This window comes from Manacus vitellinus, unplaced genomic scaffold (genome assembly GCF_001715985.3).
Source record: "Manacus vitellinus isolate BGI_N305 unplaced genomic scaffold, ASM171598v3 scaffold_29_pilon, whole genome shotgun sequence".
Classification (NCBI taxonomy): Eukaryota; Metazoa; Chordata; class Aves; order Passeriformes; family Pipridae; genus Manacus; species Manacus vitellinus.
This window is the reverse complement of record NW_021940207.1, coordinates 6,073,991-6,101,198: the sequence shown is the minus strand read 5'-3', so window position 1 is coordinate 6,101,198 and position 27,208 is coordinate 6,073,991. Positions and strand designations below refer to the sequence as shown.

Below are 27,208 nucleotides of genomic sequence, written 5' to 3'. Positions count from 1 at the left end.
GGCTCTGGCAGGCGGCTGCACACAGGCAAGTGCTAAGAGGAGGATGATTCCTCTTCACATGCTGTCATCGGGCTTTCCCCATGCTTGAGCCAGACGGGGAAGTGAAGTCATCAGGCAACAAAAGGCTGGAGCAATGAAAGCCTGGGGTGTTTTACTAACTCTTCCTCTGAGGTGTCCTGTTTTGAGTGCCTGTGATTCATTGTCTCTTGCCCAACAGAGCTCAGCCCTTCCTGCAAAATTCCCTGGCCTGAAAAATCCAAGGATATCCTTATTTATACTCCATCTCTGTTTTTCCCGGAGAGGGAAAAAGGTCAGCATGATGCAGTTGAGGCAAGCTGGAAGGCAGCAGAAGGTTCTTGGGAAAACTGCAGATGCATCTCAGACCCCCTCCGGGGAGCCTTGCCTGGCTGCTGCCTCAAGGCACCGATCCCTTGCCACTGAATAGGAAAGGTTTTTCTCCCTTCCTGCAGCCCAGGCCTCCATGATCTACTGCCCAGCCTTTGCCACCAGGCTGGTCTGGGGAGACAGTGGGCTGGAAGAGCTGGAGGTACCTAATCCCTGGTCAAGTGGGTCCTGACATTATGGAGCATTGACTGTGTCTCTGCCAGGCCTGGACCAGCAGGTCTTGCCTGGGGCTGCTGACTCGGCAGCCCTGATATCAGAGCATTTCCTATGGATGACAGAGGAGCTGGGAGGAGACACAGCCAAAGGCACGTACCCTCTGGACAAGGCTGGGGCTGTGAGTGTTTACAGACTCTCACAGTGGTCAGGGGCCCAGAAGCTCCTGCTTTGTCCCTTCTAGGAACGGACAAGCTAAGGAGGTGTCATGCCTCCGTTTTCATTGCCAAAGTCTGGGTTCACATTCCCTTCTCTTCTGGGTGTTTATGAATGGATAAACCCTGGCACAGCCTCTTGCTTGGGCTATACGGGGCAAGTCCCACTTCAGGGTGGGGGGCTGCTGTTCCAGCAGCACCCGGAGCCATCCCCCACCACTCCCCCACTGGACTCAGCCCCTCTTGTGCAATCTCTGCTGTAGGACTGACATGCCAGGCTTCCAGCTGTGCCTTTGTGTCTCTCTGGATGGGAAAAGCTTGGGGCAGGGAGCCAGTGATGGCTGGCAGCAGTTCTGCAGCCTGCTGAACACTCCTCTACTGCCTTCCCCTGGGGAGAGATGGGGTCCCTTCCCCCTTCGGATGTTGGGAAGAGGTCACTGGGGCCCTTCCTGGTGCCTGGGGGGGCTTTACAGAGATGGAGAACAGGGTGAAGCTGGTCCAGCAAACACCTCACAGTGCACAAGCCCCACGCCATCGCCTCCTGCTCCAGCCAGTCCTTCCCCCCTCTCAGAGCCCATCGGACAAGCTCTTTCCGCTTTGGATTATCTCTCCAGGCGGACTTGGCTGCGAGCCCCACATTCCTTCCAGCCTAGTGCTGCCCTGAGCCTGCGCCAAGCCCTGCGTGCTTCTGCTATCGCTCGGGCCAGGGCTGAGTCTGGAGGAGACGGTTCTGCTGGTGGGGTGAGCCCCACTGGTGCTTGAGATCCTACATGCCATTTCCCTTGAGCTCCAGGAGGGTTGTGGTGGTGCTCGGATGGAGGTTAGCCTGATGGCCATCCCTGCAACCATCTTGGAGGGACCAGGGCTGCTGCTCCCTCCCAAAGCTCCCACTTTGCATAAGCACTTTCCCAGGGAAAGCAGGATGACCCCATCCCTTGGGTCAGATGCAGAGAGGGCATCATCTGGCCCTGCATTCCTTGAGCAGGGAGCTGAACATGCCACTGGGGCTGGATCATTTCCTCTATTGAGGAGCTCTCTGGTTTGGGTTCCTCAGGGGATTAGGGTGGGCATGGGATGAGGTAGGGGCTACTGGTGCTTCTCTAAGGGGTAGGGGGGCCCCAGCACCAATCCCTGAGGAACTAATGCCCCTTTCCTCACCCCTCAGCTCTGGCTTGAGCCTGTGGGTCCTGCTGCAGCACTCAGACCCAGAGGTGTTCCACTACACTGGAACATGGGGAGGATCCCCTCCATGGCCCTTAGCCCAGCCCTCCACCCTCCTCCTCCACTTCAGCAGTGTTTGGCCTGATGCCCCGGGTGAGCCGGTCTCTGCGAGCACCAGGGGCCAACATGGGGGTTTCTTGTAACGGGGCTGGCACTTTACAGCAGTGGAAAGTAATTTGGGGGGGTCCCAGCACTGCACTGTGGGGAGTGGTGGGGCCTGGGGACGTTCCATCCCACCAAGGGTGCCAGTTTAGCCAGGAGCTGGAGGTGTACAGGGAGCAGGGGCTGAGGGGGGAGCAGGGGCTGCGGGGAGCGGATGAGTGTGCTCAGCTGCTTGGCAGATGAACAATGCTCTCTCCCAGCCAAGCCCACAAGCTACTAATTTTAGCGATTACATGAATTTTTCCAAGCAGTCTCGAGTCCCTTGGTGATTCAGAGCCTCTCAGCTTTGCTGCATCCGCCACCCTCGCCATGGAGATGTGCTGGAGCAATGCCAGCATGGACAGACAGACACGGGACTGGTACTCTGTCCTGTAGCAAGGCAGACCTCCCTGGTAATAAGTGACACTGCTCTTCTGGGGCTCCATAGCCTCCTTGGAGGTGCAGGGATTTGGCAGTGCCTCCACAGTATCCCAAGCTTGGTCAGGGGAGTTCAGCCTCTGGCTGGTGTGGCTGGAGGTGAGAAAGGTCTGCAGAGCAATGCTGGATGTGGGGCTTTCCCCCAGCATTGGGAGACTTGCTCCACTCCATCCAGTGCTGTGTGAGCTCCTGGCTATGCGGAGTAGCCTCTCCCTGCAAAATGCTAATTTCACCCTCCGTCATATCCTTATGCTGTCTTGGGAGCTGCCTCTCCCCTCCAGATGTGTGGGGTGTGTCTGTGCTGCTGTCCCAAGCTCTCACACCCTCTGCTTCTCTGCCTTGTGAGTAGCCTGGGGCAAGCTCCCATGCACTCACCTCCGGCTGCGGGAGTGGTGCACGGGCTTGTGCCTTTATTTTTAGGAATGTCTTGAAAATAAGTCATCCTTCCCTGCCAGAGCCAGGTTCCCAAGGCCCAGGTAGAGGCTGGTGGATTTTTGTCAGGACTGTTAACTAGACTTCTCTGAAACTCTGGGCACTCTGCGTGGCCGTAGGGATCATAACCTGATCACCCCCCCTCTTGGGGCGGGGTGTTTGAGGGTACCCACCACTAAATCCCTGGGGCAGCACTGCTTGGAAGGAGGTGAACCCGACATTCCTCTCTTAAATTGGGCTTGGGCATCGGAAGTGCTGGGATTTAGTTTCTCTTGCCTTGCTGAAAAGCTGTGTGCTTCTGGGTGAGTCAGAGCGGGCAGGAGCCCAGCAGCACTGGCAGCAGGCAGACAGAGCCCGATAAGGCTGTGATAAGGCTGCCAGAGCCCTGCTCTCATGCCAGGGCTGCAGGGAGTGGGCAGCAACCAAGCCTTGACCTCCGGCTGCACTGCTGTCAAGAAAGCGGGGAGATTATTTTGGGAACCATGGTTCTGGGAAAATCTGCTGTATCAATAGAGTGTGAGCTAGAGCACTTGGGGGGTGGTGTTTTCAAAGTGCCCTTCCTCTGTGCCCAAATGTCTGGGTTTTGCCCTGGAGCAGGCAGAGAGCGTGGCCAGGGAGTTGTTTCAACCTCCATGCTCACTCCCCAGCCAGAAGGGGGTCCATGGCCATCCAGCATGTCCTATGGCAGCTGGGGGTATGGCAGTGGTGGCAGTTGCCTCTAGCTGAGGTCCCACTCCCTACCATCTTCCCACGATCCCTGTCTCCTCCCTCCAAGACTGTCTGGGAACTCTGCTCTCCATCCCTGCAGTTTGCTGTTTATCCTGGTCTGGCCCCCTCTCTGAACAGGACTGCTGTCCCTTCCACTGCCCTGCACCCTCCCACCCCTCACAGCACGACACACTGCGGTGTGGGGACGGGGGCCGCCTTCCTCCCCCTTCTCTGGCAGCAGCCCCATGCTGTTCCCATCTTGAGCAGCTTGTCAGCACCAGCTGGGACCTGAGCAGGGGCTGCTGCAACTGGCGGAAACATGGGTGGGCTCAGACAGGATTAGATGTGGTCAGGCAAGTTCCAGCTGCCCCGTGGTTAGCATGGGACTGCTCTGGCTCCAGGAAGCCCAAAGAGGCCACGTATGGTGACTCTCAGCTGCTTCCTGCGGGATATCCGTTCCCGTTAGCTGCTGGACTGGGACAGCCCTGGAGAGGTGGGCAAGGTGGGGAGACCTGGGCTAGGTGGTGGGGACCAAGGGCACCCTGGTGTACCCATGTGGGCTGGAGGGGGCAGGGTAGGGGTGGCATCAGGTGCCCCTGAAGAAGTGGATGGGATGGCTTGGATGCTTCCCAAACACCCCTGTGTGCCAGGCTCCATCACCTGTGTGTCAGGACTGCTGAGGGTCCAGAGCAGCGGCAGCTCCTGGGAGATGGCAGTGTGTGCTGCTCTGGAGTTGCAGGGATGCCTGCAATGGGTGTTCCTCAGTGCCCAAGTGTTCCTCATGGCTACTGGGAAGTGCTCTGGCTTAGCCTGAAGGCTCTCTGAAGCAGCCTGACCCCTGGTTGGCACCTGCATAGCCACTGATCCTGGCGTGGTGCCTGTTTCCTGGCAAGGCTGGTTGAGGTGCTCACAGGACAGAGCCTGGAGTGTGTGCTCGTGGGTGCCTGGCCTGTTTGCATCTGTGGCTGTAGGGGAAATGAGAGCTGTGACATGGGCAGAGTCGGTATACTGGGGGTCTGCCTGGACAGGAGGTCCTGTCCAGCAGCCCTGGACAGGAGGTCCTGACACTTGCAGGAGCCATAGATGGGGAGACAAATTCTGTGTTTGTGCTGAGGTTATGCCATAGAGCAGCCCTGGTGTGAAGTGTGCCAGTGAAGGCACACAGCTGTCCCACTGGGGACCAGGGGGGTTCCTGGGGCCAAGCTGCTACACTGGCTGACATGAGCAGCATGTTCATGGGGCCATCTTCTTGTCTTCAAACAAGAGCACGGGGGTTCAGGAGAGGGAAACTCCATCCTTGAGATGCTTGCTCTGCCGAGGAAATAGGAGTTGGAAGCAGCTCTGCTCCAGCGCTTTCCCTAACCTCGACACTGCCCCTGTGCTGATTCATTGATTTGGACGGGTTATATACTGGGAGGGGAAGCGTGAACCACACTCAGCTCTCTTGCCAGCACGGGGCTGTGCTCACTCGGCGTTCGTGGCTGCAGGACACTCGGGTAAGTCTCCTCTCTGCTATTGCCTCTGTGAGCAGCCCCGGGTCTGGGGGACTCCCAGGGCAGCTCCGAGGGTTGGTGGTGCATTGGTGGGATCTGCATGTTCAGCACCTTTTGTTTTGATGGAGATGTTTATCTTGCAAGGCTTCTCCAAAAAAAGTGAGACCACTTACACGCTGTGGGAGCTGAGAGAGTTACATGGGCAATGTATCCCAAAAAATTATCAATAGAGAAAATTAAGGGAGGCAAAGTAACATTTTGGGGGGCTAATGTTAGGAGCAGTGTGATGCTGAGGGGCTGAGCAGTAGGGAATATTTGGCCTCTTGGTCTGTAATTTTTTTGTCCCTAGAAGAAAAAGGGAGATCAATTGTTTCCAGCTGCCTTTCCTGAAGGTCTCTCCAGTATGGATGCTCTCTGCGCTGCATTACCAGGGAGTGACATGAGCTGGGCTTTTGATGTGCTGAGCCTTTGGGGAAGTTTATAAATGGCTCACTATAAACAAAGCTGTTCTTGGATGCAGATTGTTTCCATATGGGAAACATAAACTGCTGGCTTATGGAGGGTTCCTCCCTGCCTGAGAGCAAGCATGTTCCTTGGAGGGAGTGTAGGGAGGGGGGCAGGGGCTGTGCTCCAGCACCCCAGGGTGCTGTGCCAGCTGGGGCACTGTGGCCACACCCCTGTGCTGCTGGACTTGCCTGTTTGGCTGAGCTGTGCTCAGGTTTTCCCCCCTCCCTTGTGCCCTCAAAGCTGTTAGAGGGGGGCTGCCCCATGCCAGCCTGGCACAAGGCTGCTGCTTTAATCTAGGAAGGGAGGAGAGGGTGTCCATGGTGTCTGTGCTTATGGGGGAATGGATAACTTCACTGTAAAGCTCTTGCTTCTCTGGGCACCACCCCTGGGACCAGCCTGCAAAAGGTGCCCACAACAGACACCCTGCTCTCATGGCAAAAATCAGCCAGGGCTCAGACCTTCTGCTGGGAATGGGGTGAAGACAGGGCCACCTCTGTACCCAGCCTGTGCTGGGGAGCTGGCAAGGGTCCTGTTGACCCGAGCTCCTGCAGGACTGGAGCTAAAGCGTGCCTGGGCAGTGGGGGCTGGCACTGCTCTTGGCTCTGCAAAAGACGCTCAGGGCCGCTTGCTGCCAAAGCAGAGCTGGAAGGGTGCTCGTGGATGCCGGGGGGAGCACCCAGCACCCTGGGTGCTGTGTGGCTGTGGGTGCCCCAGGCTGGCTCTGGTCAAGGTCTGGGCTGTTTGGCCATGCCAGGAGGCAGTGCTGCTGGCAGCAGCTCATCACACTCTGTAAAACAGGAAACCATGCTCCCGGCTGCCAGAGGAGCCAAGAGAGGTGGGATGCCAGGGATGCCGCTAATAGCTGTGGTATGGCAGCCAGGCACTGTGGCCCCCAGCTCTGTCTCACTTTGCACTCCTGCCTGGGCTGTGCCAAGGCCTGCCTGCCCCCAACCTTCCTTGCCTGCCCTCCTCTGCCTCATTGCCATGCTGGGGACAGAATGGCCACAGACTTGGTGGCCTTTTGCAGGGAGAAAGCAGCACCCACCCCTGGCAGTGGCCCTGGGAGCTGGAAAATTGCAGGGGCTGAACCCCCCACCTTTGTTTTTGCAGGCCCAATGGAGCAGGGAGACTGGCAGCGGTGGCTGCTGCTGCTGGTGGGCATCCAGCTGGCCAGTGGCCAGTGCCCAGAGCAGTGTCAGTGCGTCCGCAGCGCCCAGGTGGAATGCTCTGGTGCTGGCATCACCACGGTCCCCAGCCCCATCCCTGCGAATGCCATGACCCTTCAGATCATCAACACGCGCATTACCGAGCTGGGTGAGGCCTCCTTCGGCAACGCCTCCCTGCTCATCGGGCTGCGCATCGAGAAGAACAACCTGTCCCACATAAGCCCTGGGGCCTTCCAGCACCTGCCCGACCTGCGCTACCTCAGCCTGGCCAGCAACAAGCTGCAGGAGCTCCCTGTGCAGGTCTTCGAGCCTCTGGACAAGCTGGAGTCTCTACTTCTCTCCAGTAACCAGATCCTCCAGGTTGAGCCTTCCCACTTCACCCACCTAAGCAACCTCAAGGAGCTGCAGCTGCACGGGAACAACCTGCAGGAGCTGCAGGAGGGGGTGTTTGACCAGCTCACCAGCCTCACCAAGCTCAACCTGGCCAGGAACAACATCGACCGCCTGCCGCCCCGGGCCTTCGAGCGGCTGGCACGGCTGCAGGTGCTGCGGCTCTACGAGAACCGGCTCCGGCAGATCCCAGCGGGCACCTTTGATGGGCTGCCAGAGCTGCAGGAGCTGGGGCTGCACCAGAACCAGCTGGAGACACTGTCCCCGGAGCTCTTCGTGCACAACACCAATCTGCAGAAGCTCTACCTCTCCAATAACCTTCTCACCACTCTGCCGAGTGGCATCTTCTTGCCCCTGCACTCCCTTGCCAAGATCACCCTGCATGTCAACCGCCTGCAGGACATCTCCCCCAGTGCCTTTGGGCCCATGCCCAACCTGCGGGAGCTGTGGCTCTACGAGAATGAGCTTTCCAGCCTCCCCACTGGCGTCTTCAGCAATCTCACCCAGCTGCAGCTCCTGGTTCTCAGCAAGAACCGGCTGCGTTCGGTGGCACCGGGGGCTTTCCAGGGCTTGGGGGAGCTGCTGGAGCTGTCGCTGCACTCCAATGCGCTGCGCCGCCTGGATGCCCGGGTGCTGGAGGGGCTGCCCAAACTGCAGAACCTCTCCCTGCACCACAACCAGCTGCAGGCGCTGCCGCGGAGCCTCTTCCGGGCCACCCCTGGGCTGCAACGCCTGCAGCTGCATTTCAATGCCCTGGAGTACCTGCCCGCCGGCATCTTCTCCCCCCTGACTACCCTGCGAGAGGTGAGGCTGCACAACAACTCCTGGCGCTGTGACAAGGGCATCCTGCCCCTGCAGGGCTGGCTGGAGGACAATCCCCACAAGGTGGGTGAGACACCCCCGCTGTGTGCCCAGCCTCCTGCCCTGCTGGGCACCCCCATCGCTGAGCTGCCACGGGACCAGTTCCTCGACACTCAGTCCCCCACTGCCTCCTCCCATCCCAGCACCCACCTTCCTGCTCACAGCTCTGAGGCAGCATCGCCAGAGGGCGCCTGGACGGAGCCCCCGGCGGGGCTGCCGATCTCCCCACGGGAGGAGGAGGAGAGGGAGACGGAGGGAAAGAAGGAGGAGGAGAAGGAGGAAAAGAAGGAGGAAGAGGAGGAGGAGAGAGGGCAGTGGGGGCTGACACGCATACAGAGTGGAGTGGTGGTGGCAGTCATCGTGCTGGTGTGTGTGGCCCTGCTTGCTGCTCTGGTGGCACTGGTGGTCTATGGCTGTAGGAAGAAGAGCCAGGTCGTGCTTATGAGGATGAAGGCACCGAATGAAGCCTGAGTGTCCGGCAGACCCTAAGGGGAGAGGTGCTCATGGGGCATCCCCTCTTTGTGGGGCCAAGGGACATGACAGTGGCTCTGCATCAGCTGCCCTTGCTGACTGGGATGGGACAGCATCACCCTGTATGCTGCATGTACCGACCACTGTCCTCCTCTGCTTTGCCCTGCCCCTGCTCTGCAGCAGGGCATCCCCCTGGGTGATCTCCTGTGGCTGCCCTCTATTTCCAGTCCTTCTTGCCTCCAGTGCATCCTCTGTGCTCATTCCTTGCCCAAGATCTGGCAGCTAGGGTGTGAGGTGCTGAGAGGGATCCCTTGAGCCAGGAGCCACAGCCTGGTAATGATGGTGCTTACCCCAAATAACAGGACTTCCCCATCCTTCAGCTTGCATCCTTCCCTGCAGTGCTGCTGCTCTCGTGTTTCCTGCTAACCTCACCCCTACCCAGCCCCTCTTCCCCATCCTCTGCCCCTGTCATGCCTTCCCCCTGCCCCTGCCTGGACAGGCAGTGTGAGCCATCAGGCCGTGCCGAGCGAGCACCTTCGCCCCGGGAGAGCTCCGTGTCCTTGTGCTGCGCCGTCACTCGCCTGTGCCCGGGCAGGGTTCCCCGCGGGGCAGGGCTGCTGCCAGACTGATACACCCTGAGTGTCTCAGCCGCGTCCCAGCTGCCCTCCCTGCCTGCAGGCAGGGCATGCCAGAGCACAGCCAGCATCCTCTCCTGCTCCCGGCATCCTCCTGCTCCCCTCCTGCGCTTCCAACCAGGAGAGTCACGGGGCAGTGTGCTGGCATCAGTGGGGTAGGGGCAGCCCCCCAGCCCTCACTGCACGCTGGTGCTGACCGTGCCATGGCCCTGCCTCAGGCCCATGAGGTGCTGGGGGGCCTGGCACTGGCCCCACTGCAGAGGGAGTGAGAGGAGTGGGACAATGGGTGTGAAGTGTCTGCAGGGCCTGGGAGAGACTCTCGTGCTTATGTCCCTGGGCACCTGGAGCATGTTTGGGCTGCTCCTGCTGCAGCCCATCCCTGGTCCTCGATACTTCATGCATCCTCCACCAGCTAGTGAGCACCCTGTTCCTCTTGTGCTTGGTAAAGCTTCTTCACACTCTTATTCCTCTCTTGAGTGCCCTGCCTGTATGTGCCCAGTCTCCCTGCCTGTTCACAGCCCTTGGGCAGTGGGAATGCTGGCAGCACACAGTGGAGGGGTCAGCAAGCACTAGCTGCTCTGCAATTCATAAATGGGTGCCACACCATGCCCGCCCAGCACCTGCATCCAGTGAACACCCAGCCTTCTCCAGCTGTAGCATAGCCACAGAGGAGTCCAGCTCACCTCCATGTGTGCTGCAGTGGCACCAGGCTGCCTGAGGATTGCTGCCATGGGACAAGGGTCACACTCAGTGGCCACCCCATAGTGCTGGTTGCTCACAGTACCTCAGGAGGCAGTGCTGGCACAAGCAGCTTCACGCTGGTGCACAGGACTGTGTCATGGGGCCATTGGGTGCTGATGTGTGACCTTTCCATTAAAGTACTTTTGTCCACCCTCAGTGCCAAGAACTGTTTATTCACTCCTTCATGGTGTACAGCAGGGGAATGGCCCAACAAGGACAGGGGCTGTGCTTGATTTCCACTCCTAAGAGGTTTTTGTAGTGTTGAGAGAAAGCCCGTACAGGCTGGTGGGGCTGGGAGAGGATTAGTGGATTGCTGTTGCAGAGTCCTTGCTGGTCCCTGGACTCCAGCCTGGGGTGAGGGACTAAGAAGGGCTCAGCCATCCAGCAGCAGCAGATGGCTCTTGAAGTGAGCTGAGACCACAGGAGCTTCTCAATGGAGACACTGACTGCGTCCTGTGCAATCCACTGCTGGGGTGGGGAGGAGCTTGTTTGGCTCCCTTCAGAGCTGGCTGCTGCTGGGCTGTGTCAGCTGAGTTTTTCTGTGTATCACTGTCTGCTCCATCAGGCCAGCAGTAAAGTGACACCCCCCCTCCTGACCCTCCACGGTGCTGCCACCCTGCCCTGTTCCGATACAGGCCCTTGCAATGCAGCCCTTACGGTACTGTGTGCTGCTTCCCCAGGCAGGTTGAAATTCCTAGTGAGTGCAGCTGGTCCATGGGTCCCCTGCCATCCCATTGCTGGCTGGGATGCAAAACACCTGTTGTCACCATGATGGTCCCACAGTGGTCCCCTCCCCACAGAATCATGGAATCATTAAGGTTGGAAAAGACATTAACATTATAAAGTCCAACCTTCATTTGCCTTGCTAAGCTGTGCCTAGTCCCCTCTCTTGTGACACAGATGCTTCTAGCATCATTTCCCAGTGAGATTAATAAAGTCCTGGGGCTCTCCTAGGGGGTTTCTGGAAGCAAGCCTGCTGACCTCAGTGTGGAACTGGAGCCACCCTTGCCACTATCCCTGGGCCAGTGGATGTCCGGGGCCAAGACCCCACTTCCTTGCCAGGATGCTCACGGGCGGCTGCCTCTGGCCTCACCTCCAGTCCTCCGGGGTTGGGTTATTTTTCAAAGTGTTCCAAGGACACGGGTTGTTGTTGCCGATAAGCAGTGAGAGGCAGCTCCACCCCAGCAGGAACAACTCGTCTGCTGGCTTCCCATCCGCCCCAGAAAACACTGTCCCATCTCAGCAAGCAGCATCCCTGCAAACCTGCACAGGTTTGCTGACCATCTCCACGATGCCACATTCGGTAAGTGGTGGGGCCACAGTGCTTGGGTAGTTTGGGGGGCCTGGGACGGGTGGGAGCCACTGCTGGCTCTGGTGAAAACAAGCGAGGTGGTGGAAAGGAAACGCCAAGCCCAGCGCTGCTCTCAAGTGTCAGAGTAAGTCCAGGACAGCCCCACTGGTAAGCGGTGTCTGCAGGAGGTGGGCAACATCCCCCACCATGAGGCAGCACTGGCGGGTATCCCAAGTAAGGAGGGACTGGTAGAGGTCTGGAGGTCACTGCCTCAAAAAGTGCCTCCCATGGGCTGGGAATAGGCATTTGGTCAGGTTGAATATCCCTTGAGGACGTTTGATGCTGCTCTAGTTGCTTGTGGCAAAAGAAGTACCTGATGGGCAATTGGAAATACAACTGCTGGAGCCCACTTCTGTTGCCCCTGATGCAGAGCAGCCCTTCAGCTTTGTTCCCATCACCCACTGTGTGCAGCACAGCCCTGTGTTTCACATGCTCCCCTGCCCCAGAGCCTGGCTTCATGCCCTTGGAGACATTTCATGAGGCTACAGGTTCCCACCAAGACAGTTTCCTTCCACAGACCCACATGGGTCTCACCTCAGTCATTGCTCCGCAGGATGTGGGGATCTTTGGTGAGGGTGGCACCAGTCTAGGGCAGGCTGAGACAGAGGGTAAGAACCCTGGGGAGAGATGTGGGAGGGAAGCACTCCCCATTCCTGCCTGTGGGTGCAGATTTCTGCCTTGTTGAGGCAGGGGGTGAGGCTTGGATCCTTCTACAGTGCAGGCTGGTGATCTGCGTGCTGCTGGGGCTGGGGTCCCTGCTGGTGAGGGGGCTGCCCCCATCCTGCCCCCATCCCTGCCAGTGCTACGACACCTCCAAAGTCTTCTGCTCAGACGAGAGGATGCGGGAGATCCCGGCGGGCCTGCCAGGCAGTGCCACACAGCTCTTCTTTGTGGAGACAGGCCTGAGCAGCGTCCGCAGGGGGGCCCTGGGCACCAGTACCACCCTCACCAAGCTGGTCTTCCTCAACAACAACATCCAGGAGCTGGAAGCCGGTGCCTTTCAGTGGCTGCCCAGCCTGACCGAGCTGGAGGTGTCAGGAAACCCCTTGCCAGCAGTCAGCCTTGGGGTGCTGATGGGGTTGACCAACCTCAGCAAGCTCTCCCTGGGTGCCAATGCCATCAGCACCTTGCAGCCAGGGTTCTTCACTGCTGCATGCAGCCTGCAGGACCTGCGCTTGCCAGGGAACAGGATTGTGGCATTGCCCCCTGGCATCTTCCACCCACTCCGGCAGCTCCAGGCCCTGGACCTCTCACAGAATGTCCTGGTTGAGCTGCCAGAGGGGCTGCTGGCCCCACTCACTGCCCTCCGCCTCCTCAAACTCAGCGACAACCTGCTGGTGCGGGTGCCCCCCGGCGCTTTCAGGGCACTTGGCCAGCTGACTGAGCTCCACCTGGATGGTAACCGGCTGGAGGAGCTGCCACCCGGCATCTTCGCCGGGCTGGGGGGGCTGCGGCGGCTGCAGCTGCAGCACAATGCCCTGGGCAGCCTGGCCCCCGACATCTTCACTGGTCTCCTCAACCTCACTGTCCTCAGCCTGGAGGGCAACCGCCTGGCCACCCTGCCTGCCACCCTCTTCACTGGCACACCCGGCCTCCTCCACCTCTCGCTGGGTCGCAACCAGCTGGAGACGCTGCCCCGGGAGCTCTTCTCCAACCTGTCGGCACTGCAGACCCTGGTGCTTTCACACAATGCCATGGACCACCTGCCCACTGAGGTTTTCCAGGGACTGGCAGCACTGACAGCACTACAGCTGAACCACAACAACCTCTCCAGCCTGCCAGCAGGGCTCCTGGCTGGGCTGCCCCTCCTCACTGCCCTGACACTGGACCACAACCGCCTGGCCCGCCTGCCCCTGGGGCTCTTCGATGCCAATGATGAGCTGGTGCGTGTGGGGCTGTCTGACAACCCCTGGGCCTGTGACTGCCGCCTTGCCTATCTCCTGCACTGGCTCCAGGGCTTTGCCGAGCCCCTCATCCATGGGCAACCCTTCTGTGCCAGTCCAACTGCTCTCCAGGGACAGTCCCTGCTGCAGGTCCCCCGGGGGCAGCTGGAGTGCCCGGGAGGACCTGGTGTCCCCCCAGAGGAAGGCTGGGACAGGGATGCTCCAGGACAGTGCACCTACAGCAACCTTGAGGGCACTGTAAGTATGGTCTGTGATGCCACAAGCTGCCAGCAGCTCAGCCTTCGCCTCCCTCCTCCTCCTCCTCCCGAGCAAGTGCAGGGGTTGGGGCCGGCGTACCAGGGTGCCTGGGTGCTGCACTCCCACTGTGGCACACTGCAGGTCAGTGTCCTTGTCACAGCACAGAGCGGGAATGAGGCCACATCGCCAGGTGTCCCTGCTGTGCCCTAGAGCTCAGGCAGGTGCCAGCTTCTGCACTGGAAACCTCTGAGCCAGCCTGGGAAACAGCACCCAGTCTTGCTCTGCTACCCCTGCCTTGGTCACCAGCCATCACTGAGCTCTCCACAACAGCTGGCCTGGTGGTATTTATTCTCCAAGCTATATGTTTCCTGTATATTTCAAATATAATTAAAATGTATATATTATTTCTGTGCAACCAGTTCCTATGGCAGAGAGAGGAATCATTCTGTTCCCCCACGTCTGCCTGTGTACCTGGGAGAGGCAGTGACGGTCGATGTGATCCACTGGGGTCTGGTCTGGGGCTGTGCATGGCATGGCGTGGGTGCAGGTGCACTGTGGTGAGTAGGTGGCTCTTTGGCACGCTCATGGTGTGCTCATCTCTGCCCACTGCAGCCCACCAGCCCCACCTCCTGCCCTGCTTCCCTTGGCACTGCAGACACCCAGCTGCAGCCTGGCAATAACTCTCAGGGCGTGTTTTTGGGATGTCCAAGGGAAGCACGGGTGAGTGCTACTGACTACCCAGCAAGGGGCATGGGCTGCCTGGCTGCAGGGTGAGCTCCAGCCCAGGTATCCACTGGCTGGTCCCCCCATACCCTGCCAGGGCTTGGTTTGCATCCCTGCAGCCTGGAGCTGGAATGCAGGAAATTCCACCTGAACAGAAGGAAGAACTTTACTGAGGGGTGACTGAACAGGTTGCCCAGCAAGGCTGTAGAGTCTCCTTCTCTGAAGATACTCAAAAGCCACCTGAACAGAGCCTTGAGCAATGCACCCCAGGGAGCCCTACTTCAGCGGGGAGGTTGGATTAGATGACTTTCAGTGGCCCCTTCCAACCCTCATCTATCCTGTGATGCTGATTCTGTGACCCGTGGAGAGACACAGAGTCCCAGCAGCGCTGCCCACGCAGGGGGTGGCAGGTAAGGTGGGTGCTCCCGCGGGAGGAGTGGGTGTGGGTGCACACACCGGGGTGTAAGTGCGTGTGTGTCTGTGCGTGGTGGTGGGGCGGTGCTGCGGCACCATCTCGCGGCGATAGGGACAGGGCTCCGCGGGCCGGGCAGCGCCGTGGGGATCCCTCTCTGGAGCCCCCGCCGCCCCCCTCGGAGCGCCTCTCCCGCCCCGGCCCGGCCCGACCCCACTGCTGGGCTGGGTGTCCTTGGAGCCCCTGCCCTGCTGCTGCCCACCTGGGGTGGGCAGGGTCTCCGGTTGGCCCCACCTGCCCTGGCAGTGGGCTGCGATCCCAGCCCTGCTTTAGCCTCTGGGTTAAAGAAATGTGTGAATGTGGCATTTAGGAACATGTTTTAGTGGTGGACTTGTCAGTGCTGGGTTAAGAGTTGGACTCGGTGATCTTAGAGATCTTTTCCAACCTACATGGTTCTATGACTGCCAGCCCCATGCTCCTGGGAGCAATGCAGACAGGCAGCACTGCTTCCCAGATACAATTCTGCACAATCATCCTGCTGTCTCTCCCAAATGGGGGACTGCCACTGTGCTTCAGACATCTCCCAGGTGATGCTGGCATGGCCACCTCCAAGCGGGGACCAAGGGTACTACAGCTGGATGCAGTTCCCCAAACCCTGGCACAGCTGCCACACTGTGGCCTGGGGTGGCTGGTTGCAATCCTGTTGTGAGCTCTGTTCCCTCATGCACTTCAGCTCCTGCCACTCTGCAGCTTCTGGAACAACCTGGCACCAAGTGGGTACCTGGATGCATACGGCATTGATGTTGGAAAGGAGTAAGGCTGTTGAAAATGTGCAGTGGTTTGTTTTTAAATTTGCCAAGTAAGGTGCAATGAAGCCCAGCAAGCACAAGCTGAGCCTTAATAAGTGCAGGTGAAAACTAAAGAAGACATGTTTAAATGCAATCAGTGCAGTTACCCGTTGGGAAGTGATGGATACCCAGTCAGTTCAAGTCTTTGCATCAAAAAGGGTGTTTCTTCCCACAGGATGCCCTGCACCAGCCAGCAGCCCTGGGTGTCCCTGCAGGAGGGTCTTTGGCCTGTGTTAGGGTGCAGGACAGGACACTCAGCCCCAGCCCTCTGGTGTGGAGCTGTGGGGCTGAGCACAGAGCGTGGACATTGGCATATCTGTCCAGCCACAGATGTTATCACTATTATGAGCATAAACAAATGGCTCCAGAACTGCACCTTTAGCTACATAAGCTGAATCCTGAGGAAGGAAACAGCTTACTGTTGTGTCGGTGGGGGTGGTGCCTATGACGCTGGTGGGTTATGCTGCTGGAGATATGGGACTGCAGAGACCATTGGCTGCAAAACAGGCTGGCCTGGAAATCTTCAGGTTTCCCTGGATGTGACTAGTCAAGTGGAGCCAGGAGATAACGCCTGGGAGTACGTGACTGAGTCCTCTCCGAGGGGTTTCTGCCATGGCCTCCCACACCGGGGCACAGCTCTGCTGCCGCCTCCCCGGCCATCCCTTATCTCCCCACGCAGACCTGTGCCCTGAACTCACTTGAAACCAGGCCCTGGGCAGATAAAGAGCTGGCCAGGTGATGGGACCCCCATCCGGTGTCCTCACTCCACACGTGGTTTGTTCCTGCAGCCTGGACTTGTCTGTGAGTGCTCCGCCAAGTAAGTGATACAAAAGCTTTTTTTGTTCTTTAAAATGTTCTGGGAGGGGCCCTGTGGGGGGTTGTTGATTGTTTCCTTGCAGCAAGAAGCAGGAGAGGCTTCAGTGCCATGAGCTGGATGGGGACGCCCCTTCATGACCCTGCACTGCTGGAGGGTGGGACAAGCAAGGGATCACACTGAGGGTTTTAAAAGAGCTTTGCAGTTCAGAACTGTCTGTTTTCATCCCCATGCACCCAGCTGTTTCCACCTGCACATTTCACCCACTGTGCTGCTCCTGCAGCTGAAGTGAAGCAGGTACTTTTACACCTGCAGCCCCAGCTCCTCCACCTGAGTCTCCCTGAGGAGAGGATGGGCAGGGATCAGCAATGGCTTCTGCCCTGGGCAACCCTGCAGGGCAGCCGGCACAACCAATGTCACCACCTCCCATTGGTTTCTCTTCAAACCCAGTGGCTTTCAGCCTCCTGTATTTGCTGAGCTCTTAACATTTAAAAAAACCCCAAACTTCTCACAGCTAATGTACCCTCCCAACATAAGGTTTTTGCATGTCAGTTTTGACGGACACCAAGAAGCAACCTATAGCTCTTTTCCCTGCTCCCACCCATGGCTGCAAATCAAAAGTTGGAAACTGCGATCCCAGTGCAATGCTCACGGCCGTTAAACCCCAGCTAATGTGTTAGCTGAGTGTTTCCAAATGTTTCCATGGAAGTGGTGGGCTCTACTAATGGGTGTGCATCAGTGACTTCACTTTCTACCTGCAAGGCCAGAGCCCTAAACCTTAGGTAATAAAGAGTTCATCTATGGACATTTCATAGTGTTTTAACAAGCCTTGCTCTAAAGCTTGGTTGCTGCTCATTTCTGTCCGACAGAGCTGCACAACTAAGGCCAAAATATGGTGCAATTAGCAAGAATCCTGAAAAGGAGATGCTTAGGAGCCATGTTTTAAATGATTGCCCTGAACTGAGAGAAGCAGCAAGGAAATAGCAAGTCCACCCAGCATGGTGTGGAAATTCCGAGTACACAAGATCCTCTGGTCTTGGCTGCCTCCTGGGACCCTTGTTGATCCCCCATTAGCAAGTGCAGGGCTGACTGCTCCTGTTGTTGCATGAATGGGCTGTTTCCCTGCTGACTAACTGGACCCACTGAGGCAGCACTAATGGGCAGCAGCACTTTGCCTTCTTCACCCAGGCAGACACCAAGCCTGCAGCTGAGACATGGGAGAAGGAGGGCAGAGAACACACTGTCCAGCCCTTGTCCCCCTGGAGCATCTGCCAGTGCCAAGTCATGAGCTGGCTCGCTCTCCCTCCCCATCCCTCTGTACCACAGCAGTGAACTCATCTAAATGCAGTGTGTGTTTGCTTGTATGGTCTCTCTTATTGAATGAGTTATGATATATGAGTAGAAGAGTCCCAAGAGCTGAACAACAGTGTGATGCCACAATTCATGAGCTGTGAACACAGGTTTTTTGTTCTTCATAACTGATTTTTTTAAACCCTTTTTTTTTTTCAAGACAATGTACCAGCATTTCCTTTTCCTTTTCTTCCTCTCCTTCCATCCCCATAAATGCCAAGATCAAATCCTGGGTGAAGATCCATATGAAATGCCCAAAGACTACCAGCAGGTCTACAGAGGGACAAAAAATGATGTCAAAGAGATCCCAAAGATTGCAAAGCCCTTCGTTTCTGAAATGATCTTTGTGCAAACCAGCATCACTGCTATAAGGAAAGGTGCCTTCAGGTACATGCCCAATCTGATCAAGATTTTGTTTATTGGCAACAAGATCAAGACAGTTGAACCTGGAGCCTTTGATAACCTGGACAAGCTGAGGGACTTGGATATCTCTGGTGCCTCATTAGAAGAACTATCTGTGGGCACTTTCCAAAACCTCCCAAGCTTACAGAGGCTGGAGCTGAGAGACAGCCAACTCAGATACATCCCCAAAGGCCTCTTTGATGGGCTGGAAAATTTGGGAGAGCTCTCCCTGCACATCAATGCAATCCCTTCTCTTCCAGAAGGCATTTTTGATTCTCTCATCAATTTAACCTTTTTGGACCTGTCTAGAAACAGGATCACAACTCTTCCTGGGAATGCTTTTAGCAAACTTACCCGGCTGCAGGTCCTCCGGCTGTATGAGAATGAGTTGCAAGACCTCCCAGAGGGACTGTTGGACAGCCAGATGGAGCTGCTGGAGCTCAGCCTCCAGAGCAACAGGCTCAGGGCGCTGCCACCCATGTTCCTGAGAAGCCTGCCTCACCTGGAGAAACTCCTCTTGGACAACAATCTCATCAGGGTTCTCCCACCTCAGGGCTTTTTTGGTTTAAACAAATTGAAGCTGCTGACTCTGGGTTCAAACCATATCATGGAGCTCCCCTGCTGCCTTTTTGACACCATGCCACACTTACGGGAGCTGGACCTGGGCAGGAACAGTTTGGCCACACTTCCAGATGGCATCTTTGTCAACCTCACATCCCTTGGAAAACTCATCTTGTCCCACAACCAGCTGTTAGCCCTGCCAAGAGGAGCCTTCACTGGGCTCAGCAAGCTTCTGGACCTCCAGCTGGACACAAATCAGCTCTCTGCTCTGGATGAAGAGGTCTTTGCTTCTCTCCCAAATCTGAAAACCCTCAACCTTCGAAAGAACCAGCTGGAGAGTGTTCCCCGAGGGCTCCTGGACCCCCTGAAGAAGCTCAGCTCAGTGTATCTGAGTGGTAACCCATGGAGATGTGATTGCAACCTCTGCTCCCTGCACAGCTGGATCCTGAGTAACAGTGAGAAGATCAAATTGTCCACCCAAGTCTCATGCAAGAGCCCACCCCATCTGGCAGGGCAAGCAGTTACATTGCTGAGGGATGACCACTTAATTTGCCCAGCTACTCTGCCTCTTTCAGCTTCTTTTATCCCATCTCTGCCATTTAACTCCACATCATCACAAAGGATGTCAACTTTGCCATCACTTGGAGGCTCGTCCACAGCAATGCCAACCTTGCTGTCATTGGCAGCCTTTCCCATCAGGACATTGACAACTGTTCTGTCAGCTGTGGTCACCTCTGCTATGTTGCCAACTGTCCCAACGGAGGGCACCTTCAGCACTCCATTGCCAACTGTGCCATCTAAGGCCTTTGTCACCACCCCACCATCAGCTGTGCTTCAGAAGGCCTTAAGCAACAGCCCATCAACAACCAACGTGCCCAAGTCCTTCATCACCACACCATCAACAACCATGGTACCAAAGGCCTCCATCACCACCCCATTACCAACTGCACTGCCAGAGACCTTCATCAACACCCCACCAACAACTGTGCTGCCAACAGCCTCCATTGCCACACCATCATCATCAACCATGACGCTCAGGGCTTTCATCACCAGCCCATCACCAGCTGTGCCAACTTCAGCCATCGTAAGCCTACAGTCTCCTGGGGCCACCCACCCAGAACCTGTGCCATCCACTCTAGCTTCTGCCACCACGCAGGTGCCAACAAGCCCGCTGGCAGCCACCACCAGACATGTGCTTCCTGTTCTTCTGGTGCCCACCAGACCACTGGCAACCACCACCAGACAAGTGCCTCCTGCTCTTTCAGTGCCCAGGGAGAGGCCAGCCACCATCCCACAGGGAACACCCAAAACCTCCCTTGTTTCAGCCCCCTCCATGGCACTCTGGCCATCCCCCAAGACTGCTGCACTGGGCACGGTCCCACTGGCCTCACACTCCCCATCCCACCATGCTCCTGCACCAGGCAGGGAGCAGGACCATGCCACCACATGGGACTTGTCCCCAGCTGGCACCCAGCCCACCCCCAGTGCTCCCCAACATGCTCCTGCCCCGGCAGGCACCGTCCTACTCCCAATGCCTCCCACCCCTTTGCCGCCACAAACCACACGAGCGCCCTGCACGGGCCTCCCCACCCCCTGGCCCCCCAGCGATCATCGTGCCTGGGGCTGGTCCCTGCGGGCGCAGTTCCACGGCAGTGCCGGCTGTCCCTGGCGCTGGGGCTGGCCGCGCTGGCGCTGCAGGCAGCCTGCACGCTGCTGTGGGGGATGCTCGCCCTTCTCCTTCACCAGGACACACGACACCGCCCCGGGCCGCCTGTGAGGCTGCTGAGCCTTCAGGCTCTGGCTGATCCGGGGACCCCCGAGCCAGCTCAGGCACCACTTTAAGCTTCGCTGCCCCTGTGTGACCTGGGCTGTGCCTGTTGTCCTTCTTTGGGATATGGAGCCGTGCTGGCCGCAGGGTGTGCGTATCCCTGGGGCTGGGGACCCAGCACTCAGGCTGTTCCCAAGGTGGGGGACCCAGCACCCAGGCCGTTCCCAGGGTGGGGGACCCGACACCCAGGCCGTTCCCAGGGTGGGGGACCCGACACCCAGGCCGTTCCCAGGATAGGGGTCCCAGTAGCCAGGCCGTTTTGGGATGCCTTCCAACTGACGCCCGGCGATGCTCGCAGACTGGAACCCTATACGCGATGTCCCTGCCTGACGGCCCTTCTGCCAAACGACACTAGATGGCATCCCGACACAGGCAGTGGCTGCCACCGCCTTCCTGCGGCCACTGAAATGCCAGAGCCCCCGCACACTCCGGCCAGGACCCACTACACCGCGGACACGGCCACTCTTGCTCGCAGGGTTAGGAGCCCGGCCCGAATCGACTCGCCAGCCCTGGAAGGTACCTGCGGTCCTTGGGGAAGGACATGCCAAGGCTTCCTGCCCCGCGCCCTGTCTTCTTCCCCGTGCCATATTACGGGATGTGTCAGTGCCTGTACTCCTCTTCCCCTCTCCTGTTCCCCTCTTCCCCTCTCCTGTTCTCTTTCCTCCTCCGTGATATTAAAGCCCCACCTGCACCTCTGGGCTGACAAGAGGATTATTTTCATCCCAATGCTTTTCTTGCCATGACCTGCTGTGGGGTGTTCCTGTTGCTTGCTGGAGTGTGGGGTCCCCAGTCAGTGCCAGCCATTGGAGACTGGTGTAGGACCAGGGCTGCACACCCTCCACAGGCAGTAACACAGTGAGACAACAGATGTGCTTTTCTTCCCCCTCTTAAACCTCATGTCCCCCAAAACCTCTTGACAATGCTGCTTGCCCTGGCCCCTCTGGTAGAGTGATGTTTCAGCATGGCCAGCCATGTACTTTTCTACCATGACCTCACCTGATGCTGAGCCCCTGCTGCAGGCTGGACACTGGCTCTTGGGAAGCTTAGGAGGAAGGGGCTAATGCTCCTTACAACTGAAGGGTTGATGTGCACCTTCACCTCCAGTCCTGGGCTCCTGTAAGGCCTAGGGAAGTGCCAAACTTCAACAAAAGAGAGGTTTCTGCCGTTGCAGAAAGTGCTGAGACCTTGCCTGGGAAGCTTTATTCCAGAATTTGAGCCAATGAACACAGGAGTTGTTCCCTGATTTCGGTCTCTGGGTAGCTTTTTGGCTCTAGGCTCAGTGTTGACTTTGCCCTGTGCAAGGTAAGCTGCTCCCAAATTCAATCACTCCAGTTTCTAGAGTTGCAGGTGTCTGTCTTCAACTCCTTGCCTTTGCCACCGGCACCTGCTCTGTCCTGTCCTGCCTTTGGATGCCCTTCCCCTGTTGTGGGGCTGCCTGGCTTTGCGGGGTCCCAAGGGGAGAGTCCCTGAAAATCAATAGTCTGGACATGTGTTTTGCAAGGAAAAACAGAAAAGCAGCTCAGAAACCTCCTTGCCAGCAAGCCCTGAGCCTGGTGCCCCGTTCCCTGGGCCCAGTTCCCTTGCCTGGTGTAAGACCGGGGAAGGGGGAAAGGGGCTTTGTGTTAGGGTATGTGCCTGCAGCTATGCATTAGGGACCTGGATATACCTCTTTGCTAAGAACCCGTGCAGTGTTACAGGCCCTTCGGCTATTCCTTGAAGTCCTGCTGACGGCTGTGAAATACGGGAGGCGAGCAGGGCAGCACATCTGGGCGGGATGGAGCGAGTGGCTCGGGGACTGGGGCTGGCACGGCAGGTAATGAGATACAGATGAGGGAGAGGGAGTGTTTTTTCTGGCAGTCCAGATGGACTCGGCTTAATACTTGATTTAGAGGGTTTGAAAGTGGGGCCTGGCTGCTGGGGAACAGACCCCGAGCACTTCCCGGGGCAATGAGGGGGGGTCTCCGCTGGCTTTTCAGATATTTAATGGCCCAGCGCAGTCTAAACAGGGAAGTACTTCGGGGTGAGATTAGCACAACATAATCACATCTTAAAAGGTCTTCAGAGACACAAGGCACGTCCGCTCTCGTATTAATTACTTGTTATTAATAAAGCTGGGGTCAGGCACGAGGTGTTCTCTCCGGAGCGGGCTGGTTCCCTCTTTGCAGAGTGGTGGTGTATCTGAAGGCAGCACAAAGCCTTGCAGCCTCCACCTGTGCCCATCCGGCTCTGGAAACCAAATGGCTAACATTCCTACAGCTGCCTTTAAAACTAATTTGCCCCATAATACTCCAAAAGGGCCATGTCTTTCTAAGTGCCCAGAACACCTCAGAGTGCTGTAAAATAATGACAGCCAAGGGTGTTCTCAGCACGGGAATTTCCTGCTATGATTGATTTCTAATTTGCAATGAAAATACAGCCGCCCATGTTCCCGGGGCCAGGCTGGTGCAGCTGGCTCACAGGCAGGAGTCACCTCCCTCCATCACGTTAGGAACAATCCTTAGAGGGCTATAGCTGGGCTGGAATGCCCAGGATTGCCCATGCACCGAACGAGATATCACCTCCCTTCACTCTCCCTCTGCTTGCTGCTCCTTGCATAGGATGCCCCTGGTTTTTGCTCTGGGAAAAAAAAAAGTGTGAGCATCCCTGTGTGGCATCTCCAGGCTGCTTGTGGCACTGTACACCTCTTCCTGGTTACTGTGATTGCCCGAGGTCCTCATAGCTCACCTCAGGCGACCAAAGTTAGAAGCAGAGACAGGACACCATGCATGTGTGTCCTAGAGTAGTGCTGGGATCAGGGGTCTCCAGCATGGCCTGGAAGTTTCAGAGCTGCCACTGGCTCTCTTCCTGCCCTGTGCAGGTGAGAAGTGGTTCCCACAGCTCTGTCACTCATGCTGCAGTGCCGACCTATAACCCCTCTGCCTGTCAGCCCTGCTGGGAGACCCCCACACTGCGAGTGTGTTCCTTCCACCTGCCTCTGTTCCCCTTCCTGCCCCTGGGACACCCCATGGGCAGGAAAGGGGCTTGTGAGAAAGAACTCTTTATTGTGGCTGGTGGGAAGTGGGGCAATGAACACCTGCATGAGGGGATTTGCACAATAACCTGGGTGAGCAGCAAGCCTGGGCTTTTGGCAGGCAAGTTTCACTGCTGGCTTATGATGGGAACATGTCCCAACTCGTGGCCACGCTGCCATGACTTCCTCATGAGGTGCCTGCCTCGTGTGCCTGTCCTGAACACGTGCAGAGCTGTGCTGGGAGCAGTGTCTCAATGGCTGCTGGTGTGGTTTCAGTTGGCATGGAAGGACTGGGGGCTGGCTGCTCCATGTACTGTGGGCAGGGCAAGAAGGGGCTGGTTTGGCACCTGATCCTATAGGAGCAGGGAGGTGCTGGTGGTGCTGCTGGAAGAGGTGGGATGGGTGACCTGGGACCTGCAGGTTGAGGACCTGAGCCAGGGTAGCTCTCTGGTAGGGGCAGCTACAGCTGCTGGCATCAGCCTAAGGACTAGCTGGGCAGGCAAGTGCTGCAGCACTCATTCACCCCCTGTTGTGCTCAGCAGAGATGGCCCTGGGCTGGCAGTTGTTGCTCAGTGCTGCTGTGCCCCCTCGATGCTGGTGTTGGTTTTGAACACCAGCACCACTCCTCCATGTGTCTTCTGGATGGTTCGTCTCTCCCTCTCCATCCTTCATCTGCAGCAGCCCTCCCCACACCCACTCACAGTACCCATCCAGCCACATCAAGCTGCCCCTTGCCAGGGAGCCCCGTGAGACGCAGGGGGCAGGAGCTGAACTGGGACATTCATTCATCTGCTTTGGCCTTGGCATCTCACAGCCCTCCTGCAGCGGGGGCCCGACCTCCCCCAGGGCACATGGGGCAGCGAGAGGACACCCAGCATGGGGGACAGGGCTCAAATGGGGGGGGGGGCTGGCACCGCCAGCACTCCCATCCTGCCTGCCTCATGCCTTGGGCTGCCCAGGCTTTTATCCAGGGTTTGGGGCAGAGCCTGAGAGCGAGGGCAAGAAAAACAAGCCCGGTGCATCCACCCTCGAGCAGTGGGAGAGCCCAGAGGGGCGGAAGTCTCTGTTTGTTTAAGGTGCAAACAAGTGCTGTTAATCTGCTGCCTGTTTGTATTTCTTTAGAGTCTCTGAGTGTGGGGGGGAGCGGAGATGGGGTCTCCCCTTTGTGCCGGGGCAGGGTCAGGCTATTGGAAGTGAAGGTGAGAAAACACAGAGGGGCAGCTGGAACCTGCTTTGGGAGGGAAAGATTTTTTTCGGCTATTTATGATAATTAGTGGGAAACGTTCCTCAAGCGTTTCAGATGATTCTGTAATGAAGTTGGGCCGAATGTTTCCGCTTTGTTCCCCTGAAACCATTAAAAATCCCTCTTCTTTGGCTGCCTTAATGCAATGCTGAAAAGGCACAATGGCATAAAAGTGGCTCTGGGCAGGGCGGCATGCCTCCTGCCCCGCCAGATAGAGCCCTTCAGAGCCCAGATTTTCTGGGTTATAAAACCTCAGCACTCGCAATGTTCATGCAAAAGCTGCTGTGGATCCCGTGCCCAGGGCTCCTTCATATCCCTGATGTGGGTGGGTGTGTGGGAGCGCCAGCTCGGTGTGCTCTGGGGGAGCACAAACACACCGGAGTGAGAAAGGGCAGGCACAGCCAGGGAAGCCATCTCTCCTCTGTTATAGAAAAGCTGCTTCAGCCCGTGGTTGTTCTGGGAATTTGCTGGAGTGAAATGCTGTGCTGGGAGAGGACCAGTGTCCGTGCAAGGGGAAGTGGGGAGTCCAGCCCAAAGGAAAGTCCTTCTAAGTCAGTGCTGTTCTGGGCCAGATCCTGCTCTACCTGCTGGGCTGGGCAGCATCCAGGCACCAGCGGAGAGCAAGGGGCCTGAAATCCAGCCATGACCCTCTGGGTGAATCATTATCAGTCTCCTCTGAGCTGGCTCAGTCTCCTCTTGCTTTTAGCAGTGGAAGGCTTTTCCAGCATACGTGATGAAAAGAAAATCCACCTGCCTGATCTCACACATCTATCAGCACTATTTCCCCAGGGATGATGTATAAAGCTAATGGGAGCTCTCCTGCTAAAGCTATGATAAAAAGAGGAAATGGCAAGAGCTTTTAGCATACCGGTGGGGGCTGAGCATTATGGATTTTGGTGTCCCCATCAATATTCTCATGTGGACTCCTGTCAATTAGCTTAGTCTCTTAGGCTGGGATATGGGGCTACAGCTGGTCAGGGGAGCTGTTCCCCTTCTGCTTCACCTTTGGCTGGGCAAGAGTGGCTGGGGAGCACTTGGGCACCCAGTGTGGGCACCCGGCAGCAGCACAGTCCTGCAGTGCCCCACTAAGGCACTAAATTATCAGGTTGTAGAGGAGAGGTTAAGGACTGGGAGCATGGCTTCCCAGGAGCTGCCTCATCCCTCCGCCTCTCGTGCTCCAGTCATAATCAAACAATCATATCAACCCCCTCACTCCTTTCAATAGGGGAAAATTTGCAGACAAATTCCTGCTAGTGCAATGCTGGAGCTCTCCTGGGTGGTGAGATAAAGATACCTGTCATCTCTGCCCATCCCCAACACCGGCTCATGCTGGGAGCATGGCTGGGGAGCTCCATGCTTTCCACAGGCAGTGTGGGAATGGATCAGGAGGGCTCCCTGGAGGAGCACATTCCCTAAGATAATGCATGGCCCACAGTGACACAATGAGCCCTGCTGTGAATAAGCTGAAGTCCTTACCTCTGGTTTCTGTTACGGCAGGTCCTGAAGCACCACTTGAATTGTGATGCCTTTGCCAGTCCCCATGTCTGTACCGCCAACCTTTTCCCAGGAAAAATCTCTAGATACACAGTAAATTTTCTGTGGGAGCTGGGGTAGAGGTACTGGGACTGAGATGGAGTATTTGACTGGTGTATGTCCGCAGGCAATGGTGATGGGTCCTGGGCCAGCTGCAGTGTGTTGTCTCAGAGATGGGGACATCAGTGCGGGTTGCTCCCTGCATCATGCTTTAACCCTCCACATTGAGCCAAATTGCTCTCTTGGCAAAGTTTGCAGTGGAAAACCAGCTATCATAATGTATAAAAGTGATGATATTAAGCCTCACGGAACATGGCAAGCCCATGGCTTCACCAGCAGCACACAGCAGCTCTGGCCAGGACGCAGTGTGTTTGAGGGACCAGGTAGCTCTGGTACCACCCTCATCCCTGCCAGCATATCTCCACCCCTTCACTCTGCCTCCCTCCCAGGTCCAACGATTGCTTTCCAGTGAATTATTTACATAAGCTCTCAGCAGTGGCTGGAGACAAAAACTCAGGTACAGAGCAGCAGCAAGCTCCTGACCTTTCCCACCGCCGGACAAACGGAGCCAGCAGCACGAGGCGGGCGCACAAAGGCGCAGTGCCGGCTGGAGCGCTGACCCCGCCGTGCCACAGCTACCTGCTGCTCTGCCACAATGGCCCCACGGCCCCGGCCGGCCTGCCGGGGCGATGAAAAAGGGTCTGGGATAATAATGAGCCTGACTACCACTGCTCTCTTCAGAGAACCGAGTCAACTCCTTGGGAAGAAAGAAAAAAAAAAAAAGAAGGAAAAAAAAAAAAAAAAGAAAAACCCCTCTTGGATAATAAAGAAGTAACAAATGAAGACTGAAAGCCTATAGAAGGCGTCTTAACCCAGTGAAGAAAAAAAATGTCAACATCTGTGGAGCTGTCTGCAAAAACAGACCAAACCCCTAATGAATACCCTCTAGAAAAGACATTCACTCGAGGAAAGGCAAAAGGCTACATTTTTCTATGGAGGTATAAAGATTTTGATG

At 57.0% G+C, this 27,208-nt stretch overlaps 3 protein-coding genes across 3 annotated transcripts; all 3 read left to right on the top strand.

The window, feature by feature from the left end:
• The first annotated feature begins 5,112 nt into the window (after positions 1–5,112).
• LOC115307585 (leucine-rich repeat-containing protein 15-like) lies at positions 5,113–9,507 on the top strand. Its single transcript, XM_029960806.1, has 2 exons — positions 5,113–5,209; positions 6,824–9,507. The coding sequence occupies exon 2, from the start codon at positions 6,829–6,831 to the stop codon at positions 8,599–8,601; it is 1,773 nt and encodes a 590-aa protein (XP_029816666.1). The 5' UTR covers positions 5,113–5,209; positions 6,824–6,828; the 3' UTR covers positions 8,602–9,507.
• Positions 9,508–11,138: 1,631 nt separating this feature from the next.
• LOC103758341 (carboxypeptidase N subunit 2) lies at positions 11,139–13,838 on the top strand. Its single transcript, XM_029960807.1, has 2 exons — positions 11,139–11,280; positions 12,045–13,838. The coding sequence occupies exons 1-2, from the start codon at positions 11,269–11,271 to the stop codon at positions 13,677–13,679; spliced, it is 1,647 nt and encodes a 548-aa protein (XP_029816667.1). The 5' UTR covers positions 11,139–11,268; the 3' UTR covers positions 13,680–13,838.
• A 2,300-nt stretch (positions 13,839–16,138) lies between these two features.
• Positions 16,139–20,421, top strand: LOC103758340 (carboxypeptidase N subunit 2-like). The gene is made up of 3 exons (XM_029960741.1): positions 16,139–16,269; positions 17,777–19,663; positions 20,185–20,421. Exons 2-3 carry the CDS (start codon positions 17,780–17,782, stop codon positions 20,419–20,421), a joined length of 2,121 nt encoding a protein of 706 aa, XP_029816601.1. The 5' UTR covers positions 16,139–16,269; positions 17,777–17,779.
• Positions 20,422–27,208: the final 6,787 nt, after the last annotated feature.